The sequence below is a fragment of the Halichoerus grypus genome, chromosome 8 (assembly GCF_964656455.1).
Source record: "Halichoerus grypus chromosome 8, mHalGry1.hap1.1, whole genome shotgun sequence".
Lineage (NCBI taxonomy): Eukaryota > Metazoa > Chordata > Mammalia > Carnivora > Phocidae > Halichoerus > Halichoerus grypus.
Genome location: NC_135719.1, coordinates 50,988,687 through 51,016,317, shown reverse-complemented (window position 1 = coordinate 51,016,317; position 27,631 = coordinate 50,988,687). Strand labels below are relative to the sequence as shown.

At 47.0% G+C, this 27,631-nt stretch overlaps 1 protein-coding gene across 28 annotated transcripts; it reads left to right on the top strand.

Moving 5' to 3' along the window:
- The first annotated feature begins 493 nt into the window (after positions 1-493).
- TPM1 (tropomyosin 1) lies at positions 494-27,631 on the top strand. Of its 28 annotated transcripts, none has more exons than XM_078079256.1 (10): positions 494-742; positions 1,486-1,611; positions 1,816-1,941; positions 13,447-13,580; positions 15,657-15,774; positions 17,107-17,177; positions 17,434-17,509; positions 18,482-18,544; positions 18,831-18,900; positions 20,344-20,426. In XM_078079256.1, the coding sequence occupies exons 1-10, from the start codon at positions 629-631 to the stop codon at positions 20,424-20,426; spliced, it is 981 nt and encodes a 326-aa protein (XP_077935382.1). In that variant the 5' UTR covers positions 494-628. The 28 variants fall into 28 exon arrangements, with proteins under 28 accessions (XP_077935382.1, XP_035937009.1, XP_077935378.1 ...); XM_078079251.1 differs by lacking the exon at positions 1,486-1,611 and adding an exon at positions 21,857-22,050 and having other exon boundaries at positions 499-742; positions 20,344-20,422; XM_078079257.1 differs by lacking the exon at positions 17,434-17,509 and adding an exon at positions 17,940-18,015 and having other exon boundaries at positions 507-742.

Genomic DNA, 27,631 nt, shown 5'->3' with positions numbered 1-27,631 from the left:
GAACACGCAGGCCTGGGGCCGGGCCCGGAGGCTGCTGCGGGCCCCCCTGGGCCGGATGCTGAGAGCGCGGGCGTCTGGCGGCTCCCCCGGGCGACGCGCACCCACCACCTGCCCCGCTCCCCCGGCCTCCTGGGGCTCGGGAGGGCCCGGCTGGGGACCCTGACGGCCGGGCGTGGGCCCCGGGAGGAGGGGGCGCGGCGGGCACAGGGCAGAGGTCAGCGCCTCGGCCCGACTGGGCCCTAGCGAGGCCCCGGCGCCCTGTCCCTGGCGCGCAGGTTTGGAAACAGGGCGGCCTCGCCCGGCCGCCGCCTCGGCGGCTCCGGTCCCCATATATAGTCATATCCACCGTCAACTGGGAGGCCGGCAGGCGGCAGCGAATGGGCGCGCGGCCCCCGCGGGAAGGAGCGGGGAGGGGGGAGGGGGCGGAGGGAGGAGGGGGGAAGGGGGCAGGAGAAAAAAGCTTTTCCAAAAAAGTATTGGCTGTCTCGAGGAATGCGGTCGCCCCCTTGGGAAAGTACATATCTGGGAGCAGCAGGCGGCTCCGCGCTCGCACTCCGGCTCGGCCGCCCCACCGCGCGCTCGCCTCGCCGCTCCCGCCGCAGCCCCAGGGCCCCTCGCCGCCGCCACCATGGACGCCATCAAGAAGAAGATGCAGATGCTCAAGCTCGACAAGGAGAACGCCTTGGATCGAGCCGAGCAGGCGGAAGCCGATAAGAAGGCGGCGGAGGACAGAAGCAAGCAGGTCTGCGCCTCCCCGGCCCTGCGCCCGCCCGGGTGCCCCCGAGCCCTGGGCGCCTGGCACCCCTTCCCGGCCGCTCACCCCGAGGACGGGGGCGAGCCGCCCCCCACTCCTGGGCCACCAGGGTCGCGCAACTGAGAAGGGAGAGGGGAAGAGCAAGACTCGGGCTTATTCTAACTTTTTGGTCTCGTCTGGGGACCTTTATTTCCCTCCTCTACTTCCCAGAGCCCGCGAAGTCAACTCAAGTCCTAGAGGCACTTGATTCTCGGGATCGGGGATCAATGTTGGATGGGGGGGGATGGTTTGAGGGGAATCGAGTCCAGAAAGTGTTAGATATTCTTCTGGACTTTTGACTGGAAAGAATAAAACTGGGATAGAGACTGAGCGCGGCGGGGGGGGGGGGGGGGAGGGCAGTCTTGAAGTTTTTTCCTAAGAACAAAGATGGGACAGAATAGAGAGTACGGCCCGAAGGCCAGGGAGACAGGGGCGTTTTTCTGCACCCCCAGTTGTGGACTTGAGCCCGCTGAGGCCTCGGCAGGAGCCTCGTCCCGCGGGAGGTGGGGGTGCAGGGTGGGCCACAGTGCGGTTCCAGCTTCGGGAGAGAGGAGGTTACCTAGAGACCCTTGAACCCCAAGTCGGCGGCGCCCCAAGCCGAGGCCCCAGCCAACCAGGCGCTCGTGTGTTGTGTGTGTGTCTAACACCCGGTCCGTGCCGGCCGCCCGCGCCCGCCCGCCGCTGCCCCCCAGCTCGAGGAGGACATCGCGGCGAAGGAGAAGCTGCTGCGGGCGTCGGAGGACGAGCGGGACCGGGTGCTGGAGGAGCTGCACAAGGCGGAGGACAGCCTCCTGGCCGCGGATGAGGCCGCCGCCAAGGTACCCGGGGCGCGCGGCGTGGCGCGGCGCACGAATGGCTAACTCTGTCTCTCTCTTTCTCTCTCCCTCCCTGTCTTTCCCTCTCTCTCTCTCCCGCTGTCCCTGTCCTTCTGGTTCTGTGCACCCACACCCCTCCCCTGCGGGATCACGCTGCCTGCTGCACCCCACCCCCACCCCTCCCCGTCCCCCACGGCCAACTCCCAGCTGGAAGATGAGCTGGTGTCGCTGCAAAAGAAACTCAAGGGCACTGAAGATGAACTGGACAAATACTCCGAGGCTCTCAAAGATGCCCAGGAGAAGTTGGAGCTGGCGGAGAAAAAGGCCACGGACGTAAGTGCACGCACACACTACCTCCCTCACCTCCTGCCCGGTGGCCACTCTGCCGTCACCACAGTGGCCAAGGAGCAATGGAGGAGGGTCACCTCCTCCTGCTGGACACCCGCACACAGCCCTGACATGGCCCAGAGCACTGGATGCTGCCTCAGACTTCTATTGCACACATTCATTTATATTTCATCCACTCCTCTTTTTCTCCTTCTTTCCCCCACTCCTGGGGGTGGAGGTGGGCGGGTGAAAAGCTGGGAGTGGAGTGGCTGAAATTGGATGCTGGAGGTGAACCTTGCCTCCCTGGTGGCAGAAAACCTCTGAGGTGTCATCACCAAGGTTTGTGCAAACAGAATGCCTGGTTTTCTTTACCTTCTTTCCTTTGCCGCCTTAGGTGGGTGGGAATGCCTGGTTTTCCATGGTGAGTCTAATCAGGGTACAGAGGACCTGGCCTCTAAATTGAAGGAATGGCATGGTGCTACTTTTACTTAGAAGGCTGAGCTTGATGTTGGAGTGCAGAGACCCCTGAGGCTTCCTTTCTCACTAAGGAAGCCTTAATCCAGCCCTTAAGATCTGCCTGGGAAGATGATACTTGCTTGGGTCTGCAGTCTGACAGCACTAGATCCTGAAAGTACCCTGGGAGTTATATATAGCTCAGTGCTTTATATGGTATAGTGAGCTAACTGCCCCCTGCCCCTCCTGCTTGCCCCACCCCCACCTGTCAGCCTTCTGACAACCACCACATAGTTTCAGGGGTGATGCACATACTGCAAAAACTCTACCAGCACTTTGTCCACTGCACTTTGGAATCTTTTTCATTGAAGAGCCTGCCTCTTCTGCCCCATAAGTCAAGCCAAGCATCAGATTTCCAAAGGAACGACTTCTTTTCATACTGTTGGATTCCATTGTAGAAGCTCATTAAGGCTAGAGGCCCAATTAGGAAAGAATTCCTTGGGAAGTTAGTAACAATTCCAAGAATGTATGAGCACCGGGGAAAGCTGTGCCCAGAAGTTGAACTACCAAGCACAAAGGCAGAATTTCTTGTATGAGAGTAAAATGCAAATTGCTGGAGGGTCTTGGGTCTTGAAACCAGTAAAGGCTTTTTGTGGCTTGAAAGGCTTAAAATGGAATCTCCAAGCATGCTTTGTAAATGAGAAATCCAGACATAGGACATTTAGAATAGACAAAAATATTTCAATGACCGTCAAGATTATTGGAAAGGGGTTCACAGAAGCACTGACTTAGCTAAAACATTAAAGTTACAAACTACCTGGCTTTAGAAAAAGAGCCAAAAAACACACATAACTCTGCGCCTGCTTTGTATAATGTAAATCAGATGTCTGCTCCGTATAAGGTTAAATGGAGGATGTCTGTCTCCCCCAAATTCTCCAGCAGGACGTTTATTTAGCTTTTTCAAAAGAGCCGCTGATAGATCAAGGAGAGATATTCCTTATAAGGAAAAGAATGCAGAGAATTTGAAAATAGCCCAGTAAGACTGAAGGCAAGAGAAGGAGAAAAAACCTACTACAATTCTTAAAGGGAAAAAAGATCATAATTATTGTAACTATGTAGTGCTATCATGTCCTTATGAAAAAGTCTTGTTTAAGGGAATGCTGGAATGAGGTGGGGCAGAAGTGGAAACGAGGATATTTAAAGCCACCTTGGAGGGGGCGTGGTTAGCAGGGGAGGGAAATTTTTGAAACTGTTTTGGTTCTTTTTTTTCCTACCGGAAAACTGTCCCTAATATGTTACTTTTCGTTTTGTTTTGTTTTGTTCTTTCTTTCTTTCTTTTCTTTTTTTTGTACTATATTGATCGTCTTCCCTTTTAAGACATTTTAGGTTGTTTGGAACCTGTAGGGATGTTGAAGAACATTTGCGAAGAATTGCTATATTTAAAGTGATTCCTAACTAGTAAAAATAGCCAAGACTTAAGGAGAAAGAGACTGATATCACTAGAGAAAGAGGGAGGTAGGTCAGCTTCCTGAGGTAGCTTCATACTACATTTGGAATGAGGATACTTTACTGTCATTACTCACCAGTGTAAAAACATTTTCATTTTTTCCTACTACTAAAAACGTTTTTCTACTTATTTACCAACATACTTTACAAATCTTATTCCAGAAGGAGGGGGTCTTCCTAACTTGAAAGATTGTAATTCACAAGGTAGCACCCTGGTGGTTTTGGTGTGAAATTTTTGGTGTTCCACCTAAATGAGCCTGAAGGGGATCAAAGGCTCTATTTTCTCTCTGGCCCCCCACTCCTTCCCCAATAATTGTGATGTATCTAATATTTGCAGTATGTGAGTCTTTATTCCTTGTAGGTCTTTGCTTCCTAAATCAGTAATTCTCAACCTTAGGTAAACAGAATCTCCTAGGGAGGTTTTAAAACCCCTAATCCAGGCTGCACCCCAGGCCAATTAAATCAGAACCTCTGGGAGTGGAACCCACGCATTAGTATTTTTTAAATGTGAAGCCAAGGTTGAGAACTGCCCTAAACTCTTGTATAATGACATCAGCATGAAAATGAACTCACCTGAAACTGTCTTTCCCAGGTGTTTGAAAAGCAGGACGTTAAGTCATTAGTTGGCTGCCGAGAGCACTTGCAAGTGTCCAGCAGTTTCCCTGGCTCCTCCTGGAGGCCCCCAGACGCCCCCTTCCTCCACCTTCAAAGTTGGAGGCCCACAGTCTGTACTCCTCTAGGGGAGGAGTTGTAACCTCCCTCCTGACCAGATGAACTGTGTGGAAACAAAGCCAGAGGCTCCACCTACAGGACGTGAGGGCACATGCTGAGGTTTGTGAGAGTCTCAGCGGAGACTGCGACAAAGTCCAAAGAAAATGAGTGGGGGAAAGCAAAGGAGGAGGGTCGTTGCTGGGCTTTGGAGGGGGAGGGGGGGTATCAAGTATATTTTTTATCCTTCATTATTCCCACACTTAAACACATCAGAAATTGACTTGAAGGGCCTCCTGTGAGAAAGGTGAGGAAGAGAGCCGTGAGACTTAAAAGGCATTTAAAAATGCAGCCCAGTGGGAGAATTGGCAGAGGACGGTTCCCAGAGATTGGGTTTTCATCCAACTGTAGCCAGAGGCTCTCATAGGGTTCTGTAGCCTTCACGGCTGTGCCTTTTTAAAGGCATCTCAGTCCAGCCCAGAATTGGTCAGATTCCAGAAGATCTCTGAGGCTGATCTAAAACCAGAGAAGTTTGTAAGTATAAGGGACCCTCGAGATGATTGTTTTTATGGAAAGGAAAGTGAGCCCCAAAGAGGCTCGGGGCCCTGAGAACACAGCTGGTTATGTGCCCCCGCCTGACTCTTAAGACAGTGCCTGCATCTATTATCGCTAAAGTGATCATTTAACTATGTACAATGTATTGTGCTAAGTGCTTTGTATGATTTCATAATCCTCGCCACAGCCCTATGAGGAAAGTACTACTATTAACCCCACTTTTATAGATGAAGCCCATAAAAGTCCAGTTATTTGACCAAAGTCAACAGCCAGGAGAGATCTAGGAGCCGGATTCTAACCTAGGAAGGCTGCATTTAGAAGGTTTAATCACAATGCAATATGTTAGTGGCTTCCACTTCGCGAGTTTGGTGAGAGAGGAAGGTTGTAGTGGTTAGGCTCTTGCGTGCTGGGGTTCTTTAGGTCCCTCTGGGGACACATTCAGGCCCCAAACCTCTCGCTCAGCTTCTCTCCTCCGGCTTGGGAATCCAGAACTCCCCAGTGCGATGATCCCGCCGCCAGTAGGCGGCACCGTCGCCCTTAACAGCCAGGTCCGTTACCCTGGGTCAACGTGGAGCCAGGGAGGGGCGCTGGGAGTCCAAGTAAAATCCCTGGCACGCTGGCCTGCCACCCGGCCGTGCCCAGCTCTCCAGGTGTCCCTCAGCGCGCCCACCGCCTCCACCCGCCCGGATGCCGCGAGCATGCGCAGTATCTCCCCGGTTTGCAAATTCCCGGGGTCCGCGGCGCGCGCCCCGCCCCGCCCGCTGTGCCCGCCCCCGGCGCTCGCGCACCCGCCTGCGGTTCGCCTGCGCCGCCGGGGAGACCGCCACTTCCGGGCTGGTCCTGGGCCGCTGGGGGCGCCGCCGTTGTGCGGCGCGGCGCGGCGCGGCCTGGGCGGGGCGGCTGGGCGCTCAGGAGTGCGGCAGCGGCGGCCGGAGCGCAGCAGCCGGCCTCTCCCACCGCAGCCCGCCGCCGCCGCCCCGAGCGATGGCCGGGAGCAGCTCGCTGGAGGCGGTGCGGAGGAAAATCCGGAGCCTGCAGGAGCAGGCGGACGCCGCGGAGGAGCGCGCGGGCAGCCTGCAGCGCGAGCTGGACTACGAGAGGAAGCTGAGGGAGACCGTAAGGGACCCACCCATCGCCCACCCACCCCCACCCAGAGGCGCCTCCGCCGCAGTCGGGCCCATTGCAAGGAGCAGGGCCCTCCAGAGCCCACCTACCCCTGCCCCCAGGCCTCCGGGGGTGCACCTGGCGCACCTTGGGCAGCTGGCGTCTGGTTCTAGGGAGTGGCCCTGCCTGTTCTTTTCAGCCCTTCCTTTCCATCTTAGCTGGTTTAAAGTAAAAGCTCCGAGGGGAAGCAGGAGTGGTGTTGAGAAGGTTCTGGAAGCAGCACTTTCCCAGAAAGGGCTCTATTTGGGGTTTTTTTTTTTGCATTCGGCCCGGGTGTCTTGGGTCCCCCGGGATGTGCACTTTGCGCTGCTAGCCTTATTTACTCGAAGGGTGGGGAGGGAAGAGGGAAATCCTTTTGGAAATCCGTTCCTTTGGAAAGGGGCGCTGACAGGGCAAGTCTGGGGTACTGCCAGACTTTAGGGCCTGGGAATGCTAAACTCCACCATCCCCATTGACCATTGGTTTTCTGGAAGCCTGTTTCTTTGTGGGGGTTGAGACATTGACAGCGCCAGGTTCTGACTTAATGGTAAGAGACCCGTTCACCGTTTCCTTTGTATTAACCATCTCTCCTCCCTAGTGGCCTTATACAGACATTCCTTTGTTACCGAGTATTGAAAAAAGTTGGCTAAATGTCCACAATGATTGGGTGTATTCTCTTGCCGGCTTCCCCCTCCCCCATGTTGAATGTAATACCTGGTGGCTTCCTTCCTTTCTCCTAAGGCAGGAAGAGGATTTCAGAGGTAGTTCAGGCATTTGCTATTTGTTGGTTTTTGAGTGTGTGTTTTAAATCAGGATACTCAAACACCTTGGGAATTTAATGACAAGCATAATATGGTGTCCAGCTGTGCTTAATATGGACCCATTCTGAGTTGAGTAAATCCTGTTGGTTGGGTGTTGGTAATGGCAATATGGCTGGCTGCAGAAACTTCAAGACCTGTTTTGCATAAAATGCATAGAAGCAAATGGGTTCTCTTAGGAGGAAGCCCTAACTAGAGGAAATTTGAGATAAAATACAGAGGGGAATCGGGAAATTAATAAGCAAAAGATAATTTTCTTGAGAACCAGTCAGCAGAGACTGCATAGATGTGTCTGAATTTGATAGGGCAATAAATTGATTCCAGTTCCCTCTCTGACTGGCTAGCCGCTGTCCTTGAGCCATTAAAACTAATAGAACATGATGGATAAGAATGAGAACTCTGGACCCAGACTGCCAGGATATGAATTCTGGCTTCCGCTACTTCCTACCTTTGAGACACTGGGCAAATTAACTTCTCAGTCTCTCAGATCCCTAACTTTAAAATGTGGATAATACTAATACATGCCTGTTGAGGTGGCGAAGGGAATTAGTATGTGTAAAGAAGTTACAGCGGTGTTTGGCACAACAGAGGAAGTGCTAAGTGTCAGCTGGTATTAAAACTGCACAGCACTTGGCTTTGCTCGTTGCCCCTTTGTCTTCAGTTCACCACCTATCAGAGGGTCTTTAAAAATGGGCTGCTCGTTTCACTACATCTGAAAACACTCCATATAAATGCTTTTAATCAATTTTTTTTCTTTTGGAACTTGGAGAGAGGGCATGGGCAGACTGGAGATGTTTGGTTGAAGTGATGTCAGTGGCGGAAGTCAGTAGAACTCCCCTCACCCTCCTAAGAAAGGGAATATGTGGTCCTATCCAGGAGCGCCTTGTGATTGAGGTTAGAAGCAGAAGATTCATTTCATGAAGGGCACGTTGTTACTCTTACACTCATCTTCTCTTTTGTGCATCGTTTTCATGACAGTAGTCTTCCTGTGCCTGTCGGCTAAAGGTGATGCTTTCATTCTTTTCAAAGTTTTGTATTTAAAGTGGTTTAATTGGTTCCGGGTTTTTTTTTTTTTTTTTTTGAAAGTAATTTGGAAAACTCTACCCAGGTGACCCGACACAGAACCTTTTTAAGATAGCAGTTTGAGGACTGAATCAAACCATTGAAGAGACCATTTCAGATTGAGAGTTGTTTCTGACTTCTGCAACTGGAACTTAGAGGTAGCTTATTGAAGGCGGCCTCTTGGTAGTTGTCAGAGCTGTGAGTTAAGCTAGTCAGTTTATCTTGGCAGCAAAGATACAGGTTTAGTGACAGAATCCTGAGCCACTGCAAAAAATATCTGGAGAGTTGGCTCTAAATTCTGATTCTCAAAAGTTTGGACATGCTATAGTTAATTGGCCCAATTATGTCAGCACTTACCTTGGAAAAATTGGCTATTGCTTATTTCCTGCTGGTTTGTTTTTCCAAGGTGTGTGGGCCCTTCAGACTGTTGGAATGAGGATACTTTGCCTGATATAATGATTGACTCTGGGTCTTGTGACCCACTGGGGTTTTGTATGTTTTTTGTCATTCTCAAAGGAAAAAGCAAGAAGGAGGCAGTCTTTCCCCCTTTCTGGGTGGTATCCCCCAAACAAGGAGACTTAAAGTTACAGCCTATAGGTTCTTAACTGGTAATTTTATTATTATTATTTATTATTACCACTTTTGAGTTGGTAAATATCTCTGAAACCAGGAGGCTCGAGAGTGTGCTTTGTGCTCACATTGGCACCCCCGGTTCCTGGCAGTAACTGGAATATATACTCATGATTTCTGTTTTCATATGTAGGCAAGGCAAGGGCACTACAATGCCCTGTTCATGTCCGTTCTCCCTCATTATACAAATATGCCTCATAAATTATAGGCCTTGGCACAGATAGAGGAGGTTGTGTTTATCTGTTATCCATGGGAGTGCCCCTTAATGTCATCAGTGGTTTTTTTCCCCCTTTCCTTACCATATAAGGGCAGAAGTTTAACTTGGCTGTAGTCACTTGGTCTTACACAGCAAGTTGGGTGAAACCTCTGTGTAACTACAGTTTGTGTGAAATAAAAATGCCCGACCTTTGATCATCCCATGTTCCACTGTGGTTCAGTCAGAGCTTTGAAAACATATTCCAGAGGATCACTTTTTAGGCTATCATGTTATTTTCCTACAATTATTTTTTTCTTATTAGTATTAACTAGAATACCTTTTTTTTTTAAAGCAAACATCATTGCTATTTTTATTTGGGTTTTTGGTGTGTTTTGTTTTTTTTTTTTAGTTGTATTGGCTAAGACATCTGGATTTCATGAAAATGTAGGCCTCATAAAAGTTTTCTTTCAAATCAGACTTGAAGTAATATTTTGCTGTATTGTGGTGGCCATACCCTTGATTTCCGTGTGGTGCCGTGTTGGGTGGGGGGCAGTGGTGTGCCTGCCCTTGTTTTCTGTGTAGGTAGCTAGTACCTTCGGTTTGGGTGAGGGGACAGGGCAGGCACAACTGCGAAGTGCCTGGTGGTTAACGGCAGATCTGCAAGAAGCTAACTGGTAGCCTTTGCTAACATAGCAGTCTCTTTTCTGAGGAGCTCATTACATGTTGGGACACAATAGCACTTTTGAAATAAAAGAAAGCAGCGTCCCAAATTGAAAGACTCCACCGGCAGTGTCAACACACGGGCCCGTTGTTAGAAGCAGCTAACGCAGCACACGAAGGGTGATGTCCATGCCTGGAAATAATCTGCGTCTGGGGTCTTGACCCTTCCCAAAAGCCTTGTTAGTTGTATGTGCTTTTAAAATAACAGATACTCGTGTGGCTGTGGGCAGAGGTAGTCACAGGTTACATCTTAAGTAGACTGCCCAGGTTCTGTGATGAAAGGAGCCTTAGAGAATACCTAAATAAACCTCAGAACTTAGAAAACACCAGAAATAAAAGCTAGTGAAGGTGAGAGATAGGAGCCTTTTGAACACAGAGCATAATCCCAAATACACACATACACGTGTGCACGCGCACGCGCACACACACACACACACGTGCAAGTAAAAATAAGAGAGAAAGAAGTGCTCTGAATTCATTTGTGGAATTAAACTTAATTTGAATTCTGGGGACCCAAACAGCGTTGTGACCATACCAGTATGGTAGGGCCTGAGAAGCCAGAGAGAGTCCAGGTTTTTCCCAGGGAAAGCTTTCATGGGGATAGACTTACCCCAGACACTGCCCTCAGGTCCCAGCTGGAGCCTACAAGCACCTGTGCCTGTCCTGGGAAACCTCAGGGGCAGCAGGTATTGGCTTCCTGGCTTGAGAGCAAATGCTCTGTGTCCATACGGGAGGGGTCACCCGTGAGTGCTCTGTGATGAAGTTTTTGATGTAATACCACACCATATTTCAGAAAGGACCAAGAGGACTTGTTTAGTGGATGATATTCAGTACAGTAACTCTTCTAGTCCTGGCTGGCCTCTGTCACGGAAGCCTTTCTTTCGCGTGGGGAGTTGTGTTAGGGGAGGCTGTAGAGGACCTCCCACTCTGACATAGGAAGAGAGAGAGTGCGGAGATCCCTGGAGGCCATGAGAAGTGACAGAACCCACACACGAGGACCCAGGCAACTGGGGCTTTAGTCTTGTCTCCCACTGATGGCCTGAGCATAGTCAGCCCTCTGGATCAAAGATCCCTCTCCTTTGTTTTGAACGGAGAGCTCAAAGAGTGGTTCCCACAGGATTAGCCAGCTTCTGTGGATGGTGGGGCGGGGAAGGTGCAGGAATGGAACAGGTTGCTTATTTATATTGCAGATGCCTGCCCTCCCTTCCGACCTCCTGAATCAGAATCTCTAGGAATGGGGCCTAGAACTTTGCATTATTAATGCGCACCTCCTAGTGGATTCTGACACTCAGCCAGTTGTGGGAACTGCTGAATGATGCCTAGCTGCTCCTAGAATGGACCTCCATTCCCAGTTGTGGCTTGGGTGCCCTATATGAAACCCTATATGAGGTCCTATAGGACACAACCCATAATGTCAGGAAGTCTAAGTTTCTACAACATGCCCCCAGGGAAAGTTAGTGACATTTATAAAACAGGGTCTAGAACTAAAGGAGGGAATGGTTAGAGTGAGAGGCAGTAAGAGGGAAGATACAGATTGATGTGGGGGACCTCTCAGGGAGGGAGCTCTTGTGTACAGAGGCAGGAACTAGCATGGGGTATGGTTTCCTTATTCTCGGGTGCCTCAGCCACATGAGCTGGGGACCTAGACTGCCCTGTCACCCGGAAGGTCCTTTCCTTAGAGCAGAAACAGTCTTCTTTCTGTGAGTAGGAAGTTCTCAAGGTTGGGGCCCCGATGAAACACAAAGCAGAAACTTAGAACGTGGTGGCTACAAGAAAACATTTGGAAAATCTTGTTGACATTTCTCTGGCCACAGCACCTGTAACAAAGATATTTGCCTTCAGATTAAAAGAAATAATAAGGGGGGGAGAAAAATACTTTTGAGTACATGACATAGACATTCTACTATGGTATTTTTGTTTTTGCTCTTCTTTTTTGTTTTCAACTTTGCAACTTGCGTGCTTATCTTCCCCCCTGCCCCCCCACCCCGTTCATAAAGGGAATAGAATTTTACTAGAAATGGAAAATACGGAAAAGTGAACAAAGCAGACCTGACCCAAAGTATACCCTTCATGTACACTTCCTTCCAATTTTTAAAAAATAGAGCTAAAAAGACAGTTCCTTGTATGTAAGAAATGTATTGTTCCTATTACCCTCACCCCTCGTCTAGAAAAAACCATACTCACCAGCTGGTCAGACTTAGCAGAACCCAGTAAGGATTTACCTTGTAGGCCAATGTGGTTGTAAACTGTCCTCCTCAGATCCATTTCCCTTTTCCCCTATTCTCTGACTCCATCAGCCAATGATTACTACATAATTAATTTTTGATGAGATAAAAGTGTATTTGAATTTTTTATGAGTCCTTCACCATGGTTGGAGATACCCTAATCACCTCTTTTCCAGACAAAACTTGGCATTTAAAATTTTATAAATCCTGATGAGCAAAGAGCTGGATGTTCTCAGATTCATTTCATTCAAGGCCATAAGCACAGCCTCTCTCTAACTACACGTGCCTTTCAAACCGTGTACGTCATGGATCCATGAGCTAAGAAAGTTGCTTTGTTTAAATTAGGTTGATTTTACTTGTTTTATTCAGTAGACATTTACTGAGCCCATATTGTGTGCAGAGAACTGTGACTCCCTACATGTAAGAGGCTTCCTGTTGAGTAAAGAAGACAGGAATATAGATAGAAATCACATGGGTGCCTAAGTATGTATGTATTGTAATTTTTAGAAAATTCTCAAGTGTCCTGAAAACCTTATCACCCCATGATAAGCACATATTCAAAGTGGATGCGGATGAGGACATGGTACCTGATTAGTAAGTGCTAGCTGACTTCCATGCATAGTATCTAAACAGACCCTAATGCAGTGTATATGAGGGACCATCACAGTCTTACAAGTGTTCTGAGGCTCATAGTAGCAAGTGCTTGTAACAGTAGGTAATCATCGCATCCCCAAAAAAGAAACATCTTAATTCAGATACAGATACCAATAAAAATAGTCTCTATACTGCTTTCTCTACAGAGTTTGAAACTTTTCTTGTAGCAACCTTGTAAGAAATGCCAGTAAGCTTATCTCAAAAACACATGGGAAATTTATCTTGGCCCTGCTCCAGCATGACCAAGTTCTGCAGGGGTCACAGAAGAGGGTGGGAGAGGGGCGGTTACTGGATTTCGTTGCGTCTATATGGTGTATATCTTAGAACAGCTGAATTTTTAAACATTTTAGTTCTTTTATAAGACTCCTTTGAGCAAGTGGCCAGGAGAAAGGAGAATGCAGACCCCTGAGTCTGGTTTCTGGCTGTCCTGCTCTTGTGTTGTGCGGCCGAGCCTGGGTAAGTCTCACCTCTGTCCAGCCCTCGCGCCCCAGTGAGTGAGGTGGCCTCCTGAAGTGCTCCTTGGGCAGTCAGGTAGGGCCAGTGTGGAGTTCTGTGGAACAAAGGAACCTAGCGAGAGAGCACTTGCTCACAATCCCTCTGGCCGCTGAAAATGGTGCGTGTAGACTTGTAAACACACAAGTGTGTGCATTCACCGTATCAAATCAGCGGAGCCATGCCTCCGAGAACTCCAGTGGACCGGGGCTTGTGGTGCGCCTGGAGGTAGCTCCCCACAGGGCCAGCCTTCCTGTCTGAAATTGGCGTTTCGGGCTCCGCCACTTCCTGAAGGCGCTGCCCTCGCTTTCTCTCCTGGTCTGAAGTACCTTTCACTCTCTCTGCCTAGGCTGAAGCCGACGTAGCTTCTCTGAACAGACGCATCCAGCTGGTTGAGGAAGAGTTGGATCGTGCCCAAGAGCGACTGGCAACAGCTTTGCAGAAGCTGGAGGAGGCTGAGAAGGCCGCGGACGAGAGCGAGAGGTGAGTGCACCTCTCCCAGCCCACCTTTCCGCACCAGCCTCTCCTCCGGGTGCGACAGGGGGGCTTCCCTGATCTTTGGGGCTTAAGAGTTTTAGAGTCCCTTGGTGGGACCATTTCCTCAGTCAGTCCCAGGTATAACTTTGCTAGGTTTCTTTGTTTAACATGAGTGGGACACCTGTGTGCCAAGCACTATTTTAAACCCCAAGATTACAAAGAAGAGAAAGATCCTATTCCTGCCCTCATAGAGCTCACCGTCCAGCGAAGGAGAGGGACATTTAAATGAGATATTCTAAGGATGCCTATTGGTTCCTTCATTCCTGCTGACCACAGAGCAGTTAGGCATTTTTTAAAAGATAAACTTTATTTTAAAATATGCAGAGGAGACTGGGCCTATCAGTTGTCAAATAACCCAAAAAATAAGTGGAAGAGGAAGCACAGATAAAACAGAAATATGATCTGCTAAAGTAATTGTTTTGGGCTTAGTAACACTGATAAGACACTCATGCACATGTCAGTACAGTCGGATACTTGCGTATTCTGAGCCCGCTCCCTGTAACCTGGCTCTTACCTGACTGATGTCTCCAAGATTCAGCTTTGTGGTAGTAAAGGAAAACCATGGCCATATAGCCCAGCACAACTCCATGCGTTCTAGAAGGCATTTTCTGGTGTGCTCAGCCGCTCAAGCTCATGTATTCATATTGCACAGAAGCATTCCAAGAACAACTCCACGAGACTAGAGAGAGTTCTCCTGCTGGAGGGTTGAGAGAGTAGTGTGGCGGCTCAGAACGCTGGGAGTGCGGATCCGGGCTGTGACCTGGGCAGGTGAATGCAGTCAATCACTCTTTCCATTTCTCCCTCTTGGATAGAAGTGAGTTTCTGCTCCCTGCCACCAGGGATAAAGAGTGATTTCAGACTTGAAGATTCAAGAAGCTTTTAAGCTGAAGTTTCCAGCTCATTATTCACTGTTGCTTATTGTTTCTTCCCTAACCAAGAGTTTTGGAATTCCTTAGGATGACTCATCATCTCTTACAGTACACACATACCAGTGATTTTGTGGCTGATTCTTCCTGAAATATACTTGTTAGTGAACCTAAAAGGCAATCTGGCAATGTTAGACTTGGTAGTAAAAAGGAATTTAGAGGTCGTTTACCCCAGGCCCCTCATTTTACAAATGAGAAAACAAGGGCTTAGCAGGTGATGAGGCCTGCCCAAAGTCTCAGAGCGAATTGACGGCCAAGCCAAGACTCGAATCTCAGTCTTCTAATATATACCGTAGCACTTCATCAAAAAATAGTGGTTTATTTATCTGAACTGTCTGCTTAGATTTTGCTAAATGAATCCCATTTTAACATGACTTAATCCATAAAACTGTAATACATCACAGAACAATTAACATTCTCCAAAACTTAACACCGTGGGATCCAAACGTACATATCAGCATAGACATTGGTATCAGTCCGTTTCTCAACACCTCTATTATGAAAGAATTCTATTAAAGGCAAAATTCATAGTTTCTTATCTAAAGTATTAGGTTGACCCATATGAAATTGCCATTTTTACAGGTCTGATGTCATCAAGTATCAGCAATTTCATATGGTTCAATCTGATATTTACATTTGTAGCTAATGGGGTAAGAATAGCTACCTTCTTTGTAGGAAGAAGTACATGAAGACAAATTTGTTTTTGTTATAACTTTGTCCATTTTCACGCTGAAGCTTCCCACCAGGAAAAGGAAGAAATCCCATTATTTATATAGCAAGTAAAGTATGTTGCTTTTCCTGTTCCCATGCCTCCCAGTTTCAAACAGGATCCTGACATGGTATCTTTCATTTAACATTAGATCCCTAGACAGTTTCACCAGTATCAAAAGTGAGGTTTCATTCACAATAAACAGAGAAGTGTGTGGCTTTTTCTGTCTTCAGCTCTGGAAACTCTTGCTTCATGGGTTGGAAAGTAAAAACAGCTCTGTGCTCTATTTGGGTCTGCCAGTTATACCAAGCCTCACAAACCAGTGCAGTGTAGGTTTATGTTGGTCTCCTCTAAACCTTGGGTCTTCCTGCTTGTCTTCCTTTTCAGAGGCATGAAAGTCATTGAAAGTCGAGCCCAAAAGGATGAGGAAAAAATGGAAATTCAGGAGATCCAACTGAAAGAGGCCAAGCACATTGCTGAAGATGCCGACCGCAAGTATGAAGAGGTCAGATCTTGGGGCCCAAAGCCTCATGGACTCCACAGCAGTGGCCTCGGTGGGGGCCAGGGAGCAGTGCTTACAGCCTTGTGTTCTTTAGTGAAACGATCCGCTTTGTTGGTGGAAATGGGTGGTTTTGAGAAGGCAGAGTTCCTCTGTCTCCAGAAAACAGTTCTGATTTGATCCTGCTAAGGGATCCCAGGCTTTATCATGAAGCCAGTCCATAGCACTGAGAAGGACTGAAGCTTCCCCCATGATCCCCCGCCTTTGCCACCCCCAGACCAGGACAAAAGACCTTTGGCCAGAAGAAGGGAGAGTTGGGCCTCTTGTCCCTTGTGGAAAGAGCCTCTCGTATTGTCACCATGCAGGCCACTCTTCCTGGTGTGATTCGCCTAGCACCATCCCGTTCACGCAGCATAGAGACACAGTCCATGCACCAAAGGCCATGTAGATTCAAGAGGCCCTTTTCAGTCTATCCTCTCTTTTCAATCCCACTGTCAAGAGAGGTTCACCAGTGAATCAGCTTCTGGTCATGCCCCATGAGAACGACCTCCTATGATGATAAAGCTAATATGACTTGTTTCAGTTTTCCCTTAATGTATCATGGCCATCTTGAAATGGTATTGACACTACTTTTTTCCATCATCATTATTATTATGACCACCATTATTATTATTATTATTATTATTATTATTACTACTACTACTACTACTACTACTACTACTACTACTACTACTTCCAGGTTACCCTCCTTGAAATGCTTCAGAGGACCTCTTCTCCCAGGTTCTTTCCTCCACTGAATACCGAGTTGACTTCATTAGTCATCTTACCGGCTCATCCCATGTTAGCTTTTGTTGCTGTTCTGTTGTCATTTTTAACCTCCTCCACAAAGAGGAGGTTGAGGTACAGAGCTCTAAATTGATAGAGTTCTCAGGAGTATTTTCAGTGTTTTTTGGCAGCCCCTACCTTTACAGCATCAAATGCAGCATGTCTCATCATGCTGCTATTTTTGAGATTGTGAATTTTATATCTCTCCCTCCTTCCACACTTTGGCTGGCTGCTGTGTAATTACATGGACTTCACCTGGGTCAGACTTAAAATGAGACTTCCTACTTATAACCAACTATTCTGGTCTTTGTGAGCAGAAGCCTCTGGCCTACTCTCCATTGGCCCTCCTGGTAGAGAGTGGCTTCTCTCCAGCCCACGAGAAAAAGGGCCATCTTATTTGTCTGTAAGAACGTCTAGGGGCTGATGGATCCAGTACCCGCCTCCATGCCCTGTCCCCTTACTTAACGCTTGCCAGCCCCATGGTGTGTGTGTGTTGTGTTTGTTGTGCTGCAGGTGGCCCGTAAGCTGGTCATCATCGAGAGTGACCTGGAACGCGCGGAGGAGCGGGCTGAGCTCTCGGAAAGGTAGGCGGGCCCAGTGCCGGTGTCCTGTGTGTGGGGTGCTCCAGAGCAGTGACTAAACAGCATGACCTTCTGGCAGCTGCACATTTACCTGTTTCAGCTCCGGGCTCCTTCTGCGCTCATCTGCCGTGGATGAGCTGCGAGTATGGAACACGGAGGACTTGTGTGGGGTGTCTGTATGAATGCGTGTATCACTGCATGCCTTCCCTGCACACTGATTTTGAGAATGGCCTTGTGCATTTCCTGTGTCCACTAACAGCCAAGTTCGACAGCTGGAAGAACAATTAAGAATAATGGATCAGACCTTGAAAGCATTAATGGCTGCAGAGGATAAGGTACTGATGGCTCATGTGTGGTTTTAGGTTTAACTGCAACCCAGACGTCTTTCAGCTTCCAGTATCTACCGGTTCGTTTGGTATAACGACACCCTCTGCTGTCTTCTGTCTTGCTTTAAATGCTTTCTTTGGGTTCTTTATACTCCTTTGTTTTTCCTTCATAAATGCTCTTTGGTGCAGCCAAAAAAAGAAGCCAAATTATCACACTTCAGAATTGTTGGATTTTGTCACCCTGCCTTGGTGCTGTTGCAAGGTTGGGGACAGTGTCCTTGACAAAATGGAGCATTTTAATACCTGACGATTTGGCTACTTTAAGGCAGCCCTTTGTTCTCTAGGACTCAGTTCTCACTTTTTCCCATCCCTCTCCTTTTTCTCTCCTCCTTCCTTGGGCTTGTCTCCCACCCTTTCTGCCTCTGATCGAAAACGTTAGCAAATGTGCCGAGCTTGAAGAAGAATTGAAAACTGTGACGAACAACTTGAAGTCACTGGAGGCTCAGGCTGAGAAGGTAGGCCAGGAGCACGGTGTGGGGGAAAGGCGTCTCATAAGAGCTGCTCAAAAGGCATGCACTCTTTCTCGTCTGAGGCCCCGCCGATGAAGACAAGAGTCCCTTAGGCATTTTATTTAGCAAATGGCATCATTGTGAGGTGATTTCCTGATGGTTATTGGATAACAGATTCTTTTTTTTTTCTTTTAATAGAGAACATATTTTATGTTGAGTATGTGAGTCCGTCTGCAACAATTTAATTTAAACCAAGCGCCACCTGGCTGAGTTATCTTGTTCTTATCCCATGTAAAACAATAGGCAAGAAAACAGAGAATGTATTGTAGCGTGCCATTTGATATCAGAGGTTCCATTACCTCCTAAGAGATCCTCAACATCTGTTGGCTGGGCTGGCACTTTCTTTGTATTTGAAGACCTGAGTATAGAGTGAGCTGTAGCCTGACATCTGGAATGCTCTTTCTAATTACAGTACTCGCAGAAAGAAGACAAATATGAGGAAGAGATCAAGGTCCTATCTGACAAGCTGAAGGAGGTAATATTATGAGTGTTTTAGATGAAGCCAACTGGATTTTAACTGAGTCCCGTTTTTATGGAGCTGGTCAGGGCTTCTTCATCTCAAAAGTATGGTGAGCCCAGTCAGGAATATTCAAAGGTGGTCCTGGAGTTAATGTGCTGTGCTAGTGACGGACTGACAGGCCATTCCAGACCCATTTCATGGGTGCTGTGCTTGACTTTCATTCTCTAGTTCTCCCTGTATTTGTAGCTACTAGCGATGTAAAACTTCCCAATTCTGACTGAAATAAATGGCATCCTTACAGGCCGAGACTCGGGCTGAATTTGCGGAGAGGTCAGTAACTAAGTTGGAGAAAAGCATTGATGACTTAGAAGGTAAGATCTTAAGTTTTATTTTTTATTTAGTTCTTATGGTTGACTACTGACCTTGCAAAGCAGTTTTCCAATCCAAATGCATCCTCCTTGATACACTTCTTTGCTCTTGCACATTCTTCCTGTCTGCCCTTTGGGGTTTTCATTCTGTGGCTCTTAAACTCTTGGACCTGAGTCCTCTGCTCACCAGATGACTGCTAGCCACCAGACGAGGCCCGTCTCTCTGTGACGGCAGATGCCATCCAGCTTGACTTCACACTCTGAGAAGTGTGGCAGGTTTACTTGTCATTGTGGGTGAGGCGGTTGTAGGTTGGAGCGACTAGCGTACTTTCTGCTCAGTGATACCTCCTAATTGTCAGAGTGGCATGGATTTGTTTTTAGACACAACTCATCTTCCAAGTAAGAATCCAATATAAGGGTTGGGTTTAAGTCCTTCATATCTTGGCAAATGCTCCACATTCTGAAAGGGGTGTGGGGCTAATAGGACATTGTTGTTTGAGATTATATTTAAGCCTTTCTCCCCTAAGGTATGTAGGTTTTGTTTTAGTAACACCCACCTTTGTCTCACAGAAATCCTAAATGTTGAACTCTGAGGCGTGTGGAGGGTCAGCTATGAAAAAGAATACAGGGAAATATTTAAAATGGACAAGAAAGGCAGAAGGGGCTGGCGAAGGCACCGGGCGTTGGTGCTGATGATAACCAAGCTGGTGGGGAAGAAAGGGTGACAGATGGTTGCAGAACAATCTGCCAGAGTGCAGCAAAGAATGAAACCCTCCTCATTACAGAGACTAAACTGGAGACTTGGCACAGCACCACCCTGAACGTGTGGCTCCCCTCGCTTCTCAGGCCCCCAGGCCAGGAGCAGGGTAGCTTAGCAAGAAGGACCCCCCCCCCCCCAGGAGCAACTCACAGGGCACTCAGAAACCGATACCCCAGGAGTCTAGTTTGGTCAGGAAGTCAGTGGTTGGAAGGCGGAGCCAGATCAGGATGACAGACCAGAGACAAAAATTGTTCTTCCAAAACACTGCCCTTGGATATTTTCCCCACTGTTTATAGTCGCAGGTGGCTGACTGCTCCAGCGCCATGAAAATGGAGCTATAGACAGGAGAGGTGTGCTGTCACCTACCCGGCTGACAGCCTTCTGTGGTTTCATTTAGGGTTTAACATGGTTTACTGCTATACCAACCATATTTGTGATGATTTTCATATTGGGTCTTTCTTGTTTTATTTTCTAATGGCTTTTGTTCTTTTTGTTTTTGTTTCAATTCATTTAAAAACAAAACGCACGCCTCCTGCATTGGCCACCTGCTGCGACACCACTTCCTTCATGCACTGCCCCTTTCTTGCTGCTGTGTCGGGATGGCGTCTGCGCCACCCCCGCTCACCCTCCATCTCTTGATCACTCTCCATGCCCTTGCACCTCTGCCTTCCACTTCCTGGTCATAGACGAGCTGTACGCTCAGAAACTGAAGTACAAAGCCATCAGCGAGGAGCTGGACCACGCTCTCAACGATATGACTTCCATGTAAATGTTCATCCTCCCTGCCTGCTCACATCCGTGCCCTCATGCTAATACGATAAACTCACCACTGCTCCCTTCTGTGCTTCCAGAAGCTCCATCTTCACACCTTTCTGTTCACTCTCTTTGCATCACCTAGGATAGTTTGGTTTTGTTCACATTCTACTAATACAAAAGCCAAGCAGATTAAGTCTATCTGTACAAATCATTTTCCTTTCAGAATCTGTTTCTTTCACAATCTCTGAGCTAGATTGTTCCCACCAAGCAGTGAACTGAAATATGAAGGACTCGAGAGCTACCCTTTTAGGAAATCAAACTAGGCTCAAGTAAAATTGAAGGCCATGCCATCGTGCACAAACTTCCCCAGAAATATCCAAAAAATTGGTATCCTGAGATTCAGTTAAATACAGTATGATCATTTTTGTAAAAGATCTATAAATTTAAGGAACCCTAAAGTTCCTTAAGTCCAGTTATTGATGATCTGAGAGGAAATTGATCCGGTACAGCCTAAGAAATGGTGCTGTGAGAGATCATCTCTTCCTCACTTTTAAGAATTCTGGAGAGAAATGGTTCATCTGCTGAATACCAGAGCCTTTAATTTTCTGTGTTTAGATAAAAGGAATTGAAATACTCACAACGAACGCCACACTGGTGTCAAAGAATTGGGAAATAAAACCCTGATTGCCCAGTATGAGTTCGGGAGTTAATGCCCACTTTTAACTGCATGAGGCAGTGAGAGTTGGAGTAGATCCTTGTTTTCATGAGAGCTTTGAGCATACACAACTAATCTGCATATTGCTAACTAAACCTAAGCATCACACTTCTCTGCCTCTTGAAATTCTAACCTGGAGCTTTCCACAGAGGGTTCCCTTCATTCTAATAATATGGCACTGAATTCCATGTAAGCTGGAAATTTCCAGACCCACCTATGCAGGGAAATGGTAGCCTGAAGGGTGTGGCCTGTCCCTGCCACCTCACAGGTTCTAGAGTCTCCACATCACCATAAGATATATTGACTATCCCCATGGAAAGTAAAGAGAATTCCATGCTCCCTTCCCTCGTTTGTAAATGCGGGAATGAATCAGAACCTCTGTCTCTAAGGTCTTTTCCAGTGCTAAAATGTGGTGATTCTATAGGGAAAACTCGTACCATTGTGTACGATTAACTATTCTGAAAGGTGGGTTAGCTTAAAGTCTGTTTTTAAACTGTTCTTGGGTCTTCTTGGCAATGGCCCCTCGCCCGGAGGGGCGTGTGCCGGCCTTGGGTCCCGACGCTGGTGGGTGCGGATGGGCATCCTCCTGCAGGTGCGGCTGGCAGCGCGTTTTGCATGTCTGCTTCTGATCTGTGTGTCAGGTGCTGCTCTCCTCTGTTAGTTTGGTTTTCCTTTTTTCCATTGTGCCACTTTGTTTTCTTTTTCTCTCACCTTTTCTCCTCATGCAGATAAGTTTCTTTGCTTCACTTCTCCCGAGACCCCTTCATCAAGCTGGCTGTCCCACCTCTCTGAGCTCTGCAGTTTGTCTCTTCTCCAGCTGACCTGGCTCGTTCCTTTAGCCTCCTGCCTCAGGGCCAGGCACACTGCTTTCCATTGTACAGAAGCTCTTCATTTCAGTGTCAAATAAACACTGTGCAAGCTGTTTCTGTTTGCTCTTCTTTTTACGTATTTGTTGACATTTTTTTGTTTCAACAGTGAATAAAACTACAAATCTATTTCACACATATGAGGGTTAGTTTTTGGCTGCTCCCCCACCCCCCCATGCTAAACATTAATATTAAAAGTTTCTAAAGCAGTAGTTCCTTACGGAACTTTTAAAAAATACTCATGCGTGGGTCCCTCTCAGAGTTTTGGTTTGCAAAGGTTAGAATGAGGCCTGGGCATCTCCGGGGGCGGGGGGAGGGTGGTTTGTGTTTTTGAGAGGGTGATGGTTCTGGTATGTAGTCCTCATTGAGAACGTCCGCACAGAGGACATTGCTTGCTGGAGTGAGAAGATGTGCCTTGAACAGTATCTTCCTCTGCCAGAGGTTTGGTGTGGGATGTGGTGAGCCCCCTGTGTGGATGCTGAGGTGGCCCTGCTTGCAGGGACATGACTAACTAGCGGCCCACACTGCCAGGAATTCACATACCGGGATCTCGAAAAATTACTTGTGTCCTGACGGTGGTAGTTGAGGTTATTGTTGATCATCCTTTTACAGCCTAAAGAACCATTAAAGCTTTTTAAAAGTATATTCATTACTCAGCCACCTTCATTTTGATCATGAAATGACATCTTAAGTTTCTTTTTTTTTAAAGATTTTATTTATTTGAGAGAGAGCAAGAACATGAGCTGTGGGGAGGGACAGAGAGAGAAGCAGGCTCCTTGCTCCACAGGGAGCCCGACTCAGGGCTCAATCCCAGGACCCCGGGATCGTGACCTAAGCCGAAGGCAGACGCTTAACTCACTAAGCCACCAAGGTGCCCCTTAGTTTTCTAAATATGATAACATTTAAGTCAAGGTTCATTTTTGTGCCCTTACGGACATCACGTATTTTTTTAGGAGGGTTTGTATGTACATAATCTTTGTGATATCCTTCATTTGTAGGCATTTTTAAAGATAGCCATTGGAGTTGATTTTTTTTTTTTTCCCCTAAAAGCGAATTTAGTAGAAATTGTTCAGAATAGAGTTATATTTTATTTAGGCTTTACTGGTTCACTTCAAAAACAGCTAAGTGATTTTCAAAGAGAAACACATTGCAAAATTAGAACTTTAAAATGATGTGGACTTTTGTTTCTTAATTCCCAACATTTCTGCATCCTCAACAGTCTGGCTATATTTCTCCTGTGCTTTAAATGTGGGTGATTTTCATCTGTTTTTGTTAGTGTGAGAGGGTTGATATATACCACTATAGTCAAATAAATTTAGACAAACTGAAAATAATGTCATTCACTCTACAAAGACTTCAGAGCAGAAGAAAAATACTCTTTTTAAGAGGACCACAAATTATTTTAATAGTGTTTTAGTAGGCTCTCTAAAATTTAGAATCGAGTCAGTGTCTCTCCCTTGGGAGTGTAGACTTCTTTAATTTCATGGATTTTTTTTTTCCCCAAGCCTCATTGGGTCTGCTTTTGACTATGATTCCTGTCCTTTTTTTTTTTTTTAAACTCCTAGTGATAGAAGTGGGCCCTTCTCTGAGTGACCCTGTTTCCTGCTATAGACAAAATGAGGAGTCTGTGCAGTTAATTCTGGAGGCACATTTTTTTTTTTCTTTTTTGGAAACCCTTCTAGAGACTTTCACACTTTCTATGTAAGAACATTCTACAAGGGGAAATGGGAAACTAATGGTTTAGGAAGGCAAATCTAGACTAGCCCCAGAAGGTGTGGGTTCACAAGAGGATCAATAGCGACTTGAATCCGTCCAGAACTTGTCAGGGCCCAGGTTTCTATTTCAGAAGGCCAGACCATAGCTGTTGCTACTGCAAGAACCTGGTAGGATCAAACAAAGCACTGCTGAGTCTGGGCCCTAGAGGTTCCAGACGTCTGGGAGGTAGGACAGGAAGGGAAGACCCTTCCAAATGTGTAACTGTTTCTGGTCCCTGCCTTCAGGCCACCCGGGCAGACCAGCTCCATGGCAGCTGCAGGGGAGCAGGTCCAAAGGGGGGTGTGGTAGGAACATCTGTCATTTCAGCTGAGTTCACATCGACTCTGGGTTCTCCAGGGTTTCCCTAAAGTTCTTTCATTCCAGTTTGGCTGGACATGGACTCGGCAAACTGAGACATCCTGCCCGCCCATGGCGATCACCCCACATGCGGTAATGTGAATGTGCCGGTGGGGTTTAGCTTTGCAACCCCAGAGCCACATCCCTTACACAAGACACTGTGGAAGGCAGTGGAGATGTGAAGAGATGAGCCGGAAGTGTTCTTTGCCCCTGATGAGCTGGCCTTCTTGCTGGAAGGTAGAGGAGTGAAGCATGTCTGAACTCATAGATGGTGTACACTTGGAGCTACATGGAGAAGGTGACATTTGACTAGGGTTTTGAATATCCAGAGAATGTGGATGAACAAAAAGGACAAGGTAGCAGATACTTCAAGCTAGAAAGCCTAGTGCATATGGCATCTTCCCCCCATCTCCTACCACTTAAGAGAGGAAGCTGAAATAAGACTTGATTAATCTCCTGACACACCTGGGGGCCGGAGGCTGGATGGTTGCATTCTCCCCAGGGGTAGGATTGTCAGCTTTTCAAGATCAGTAAGTAGAATTTCTGGGTCCAGGTTGTCACTGTCATTCGAACCAGTTGTATATCCTCCTGCTTTTCATGGTAAGTGCCAGGTTCTTGTCATTTTGGCGGCATCCCCTGGGCCATCAGATACAGCCTGACACCTGTGGTTGGCCTCCCTGCCATGTGAGCAGATTGTATGCCCTTGTGTAAAGTTGACATTGCACTGCTCTCCCTGTGGGTGTTTGAGATTTTGTTCACTCTCTACACCTCAATCTCGCACCATGCATGAATGCCATTCTCTTCAAGAAGTAAGCAAATGAATTTTAAGTCGGTTTCGTGTGGAGATGAGTGCTTGTTGGTTTTGCTGTTTGAGTAGAGTAGCACCTGTATGGTGGTGACTGGGGGAGGGACAGGGAGCTTAGTTCTGTGTTTCAAGGACTGTAAATGCAGCAGCCACTGGGGGCCCCCTCTCGGTACTTCCTGAAAGGAAAGCCAGCCCCGAGAGTGCAGATGAAAGGGGTTCTGGGAAGAGGTGGGCAAAATGGGCAGGTTGAGGTTTCACTGTAAGTTCTCCACTATGACGCTCGGGCTGTTGCCAGAAACTGCATGTGGCTCATTCACACAGTGGTTTTAGTAAGGTGCAAGAGGAACATCTCCTCTCTCTCTCTCTCTCTCTCTCTCTCCCTTGCCCCTGTCACTCCCTTTCCCTCCCCGGCCACCGAGAGAAAAATCCTGGCTCTTCCTAAGTCTGCCAGGCCTTTACCGCCCACCCTTCTTGGGCGAGGGACAGCTGACCACCGGGGAAGGGTGAGCTGCTCAGCAGGTGACCCGAGGTATCTCTGTGTGCTGTCTGTTAACTCCTTTACCAAATCTGGCTAACCTCTCTTCCTTCTGCCTCCTCTCTTCTGCTAACCTGCTTGCTGACCTGTCCAGATCAACTCTACCAGCAACTTGAGCAAAACCGCCGCCTAACTAACCAACTAAAGCTGGCCCTGAATGAGGATTAAACTTAAGTGGGAAAGAGCTTGGGCTGAATTCTAGGAATGGAGGCCATGGGCAGGAAATCTATGCCGTACCTTCAACTAATAGGGCTGACAACACTTGCTTTCTGCAGAATTGTACATGGAAGGAATTAGCTAAAAAGCTGGCTTCACCTGCGTTTTCCTCTTATATCTGGAATAATTAAGTTCTCTTTAAACCCCGAAACTGCTTTTGTGGTAAAATTACGTATATGTATATGGATTAAATATTTATAACAATTCAATCTCAGGTCCTCTTGTTTGAACTGATTCATAATGAGGACCAAAAATTGTTTTCTATTTCCTACAGAGAACTGAGTCCTGCTTTAAGTTAGAAAGCCAAAGCAGAGGAGTAACTATACACATATATATATTATATATAGGATGCAATATATAATATATATATACACATATAGCTATTACATATTCATATTCCTAACTTCGTAATATCTGGTATAGTGTTTGATTAAATGTACCTATGCTTGGGCAAAATAGCTTTTGAAAACAGGAGCTCATGTCAGAAGTCCCTGATTGTCTGAAAGGTATGCTTTTATTCCGTCTAATGGTGTTGTTGGAACCTGGTGAGAATGTCATTCTAATAATAAATAGAACACTATAAGAATAGTAAGAGAATGTCCTACTGAAGTGTGCATGAAATATGTTGATACTCATTTTTTTTAATGAGCAGCAGAAATAAATCGTTTTAAAAGTTGTCAGAAAACCTACTTACTTCATCTTTGTCTTCTGTGAGATTGTGTTACAACACAGCTCCCAGACCTTTACCTGCCTGTAACTCAGAAATGTCTGCTGTGTTAACTGCAGTGCTGCAAGTGCCCGTCCCTGTCCCCACGGCGTACGGCCCGTGGACCTCTGCCGAGCCCCCCCTGCGCTTTATTCTGAGTGGACCCTTGGTGAAGGTTCAGCTGACCGCTCTGTGAGAGCCCGCTGTGCCTGTAGTTCCTTTGGGTCAAAGACGTCTTCCCCCTTTGCGGGTCCTTGTCTGGAAATGAGTAATACCTTACCAGCATGCCTTGTCCTAATCATCTCATCTTTGTTTGTGACTGATGTTTGCCTGCCTAAATGTAAAAACCGCCACTGTGTCCAAAGTGCAGCTATTCATGACTTAATTTTCTAATCCCACCACAGAGAAAGTGGCTCATGCCAAAGAAGAAAACCTTAGTATGCATCAGATGCTGGATCAGACTTTACTGGAGTTAAACAACATGTGAAAACCTCCTTAGCTGCGACCACATTCTTTCATGTTGTTTTGTTGTTTTATTTTGTTTTGTTTGGAAACACCATGCTTACCATGAAACCCCTTAAACGCATTTTTATTTACTTTTACACTGTCACGGAAAACAGCCACGAAATACCAGCTAGGTCAGGGGATGGGGAACACACACACACACACGCACGCGCGCGAGCCCATGGCAGGGCCGTAATGACTTAAATGTGCCATTTCCCAGGTTGCCGTTGCCACACTTCATAGAGAGTTTTGCAACCCAGTGTACTCAGCCAGTCCAGGAATCCTCACTAAAGCAGAAAGATTTCCACTCAGAGTGCCAACGATGTATTCAATAGGCAGATTAATGTTGAAAACACAATCAGGTGTGGATTGGTGCTACTTTAAACAAAAAGTCCCACTGTGGTCTTTCGTTCAATATTGTACAATTTAGAATTCTGTCCAACACTAATTTATTTTGTCTTGAGTTTTACTACGAGATGAGACTGTGGGTCCTGTATGCCTGAAGTCACTAAAGCCAAGGGTTTGTAAGGCACGCTGCTCTTATAAGACTTCTATCTCCTTCTCGTTGGCACACTTGTGGCTCATTACAACTTGTAGGATAGCATTTGATGTGGATTTCCACTCTCCATTTCTCCATGTTAAAGATTTAGGCACTACGTACAATTGGTAAAGAAAAAACATTTTCTTAAGAGTTATAACTATATGTAAACATTGTTTAATGGTATGGAATAAAATGCACATTGTAGGACATTTTCTAAA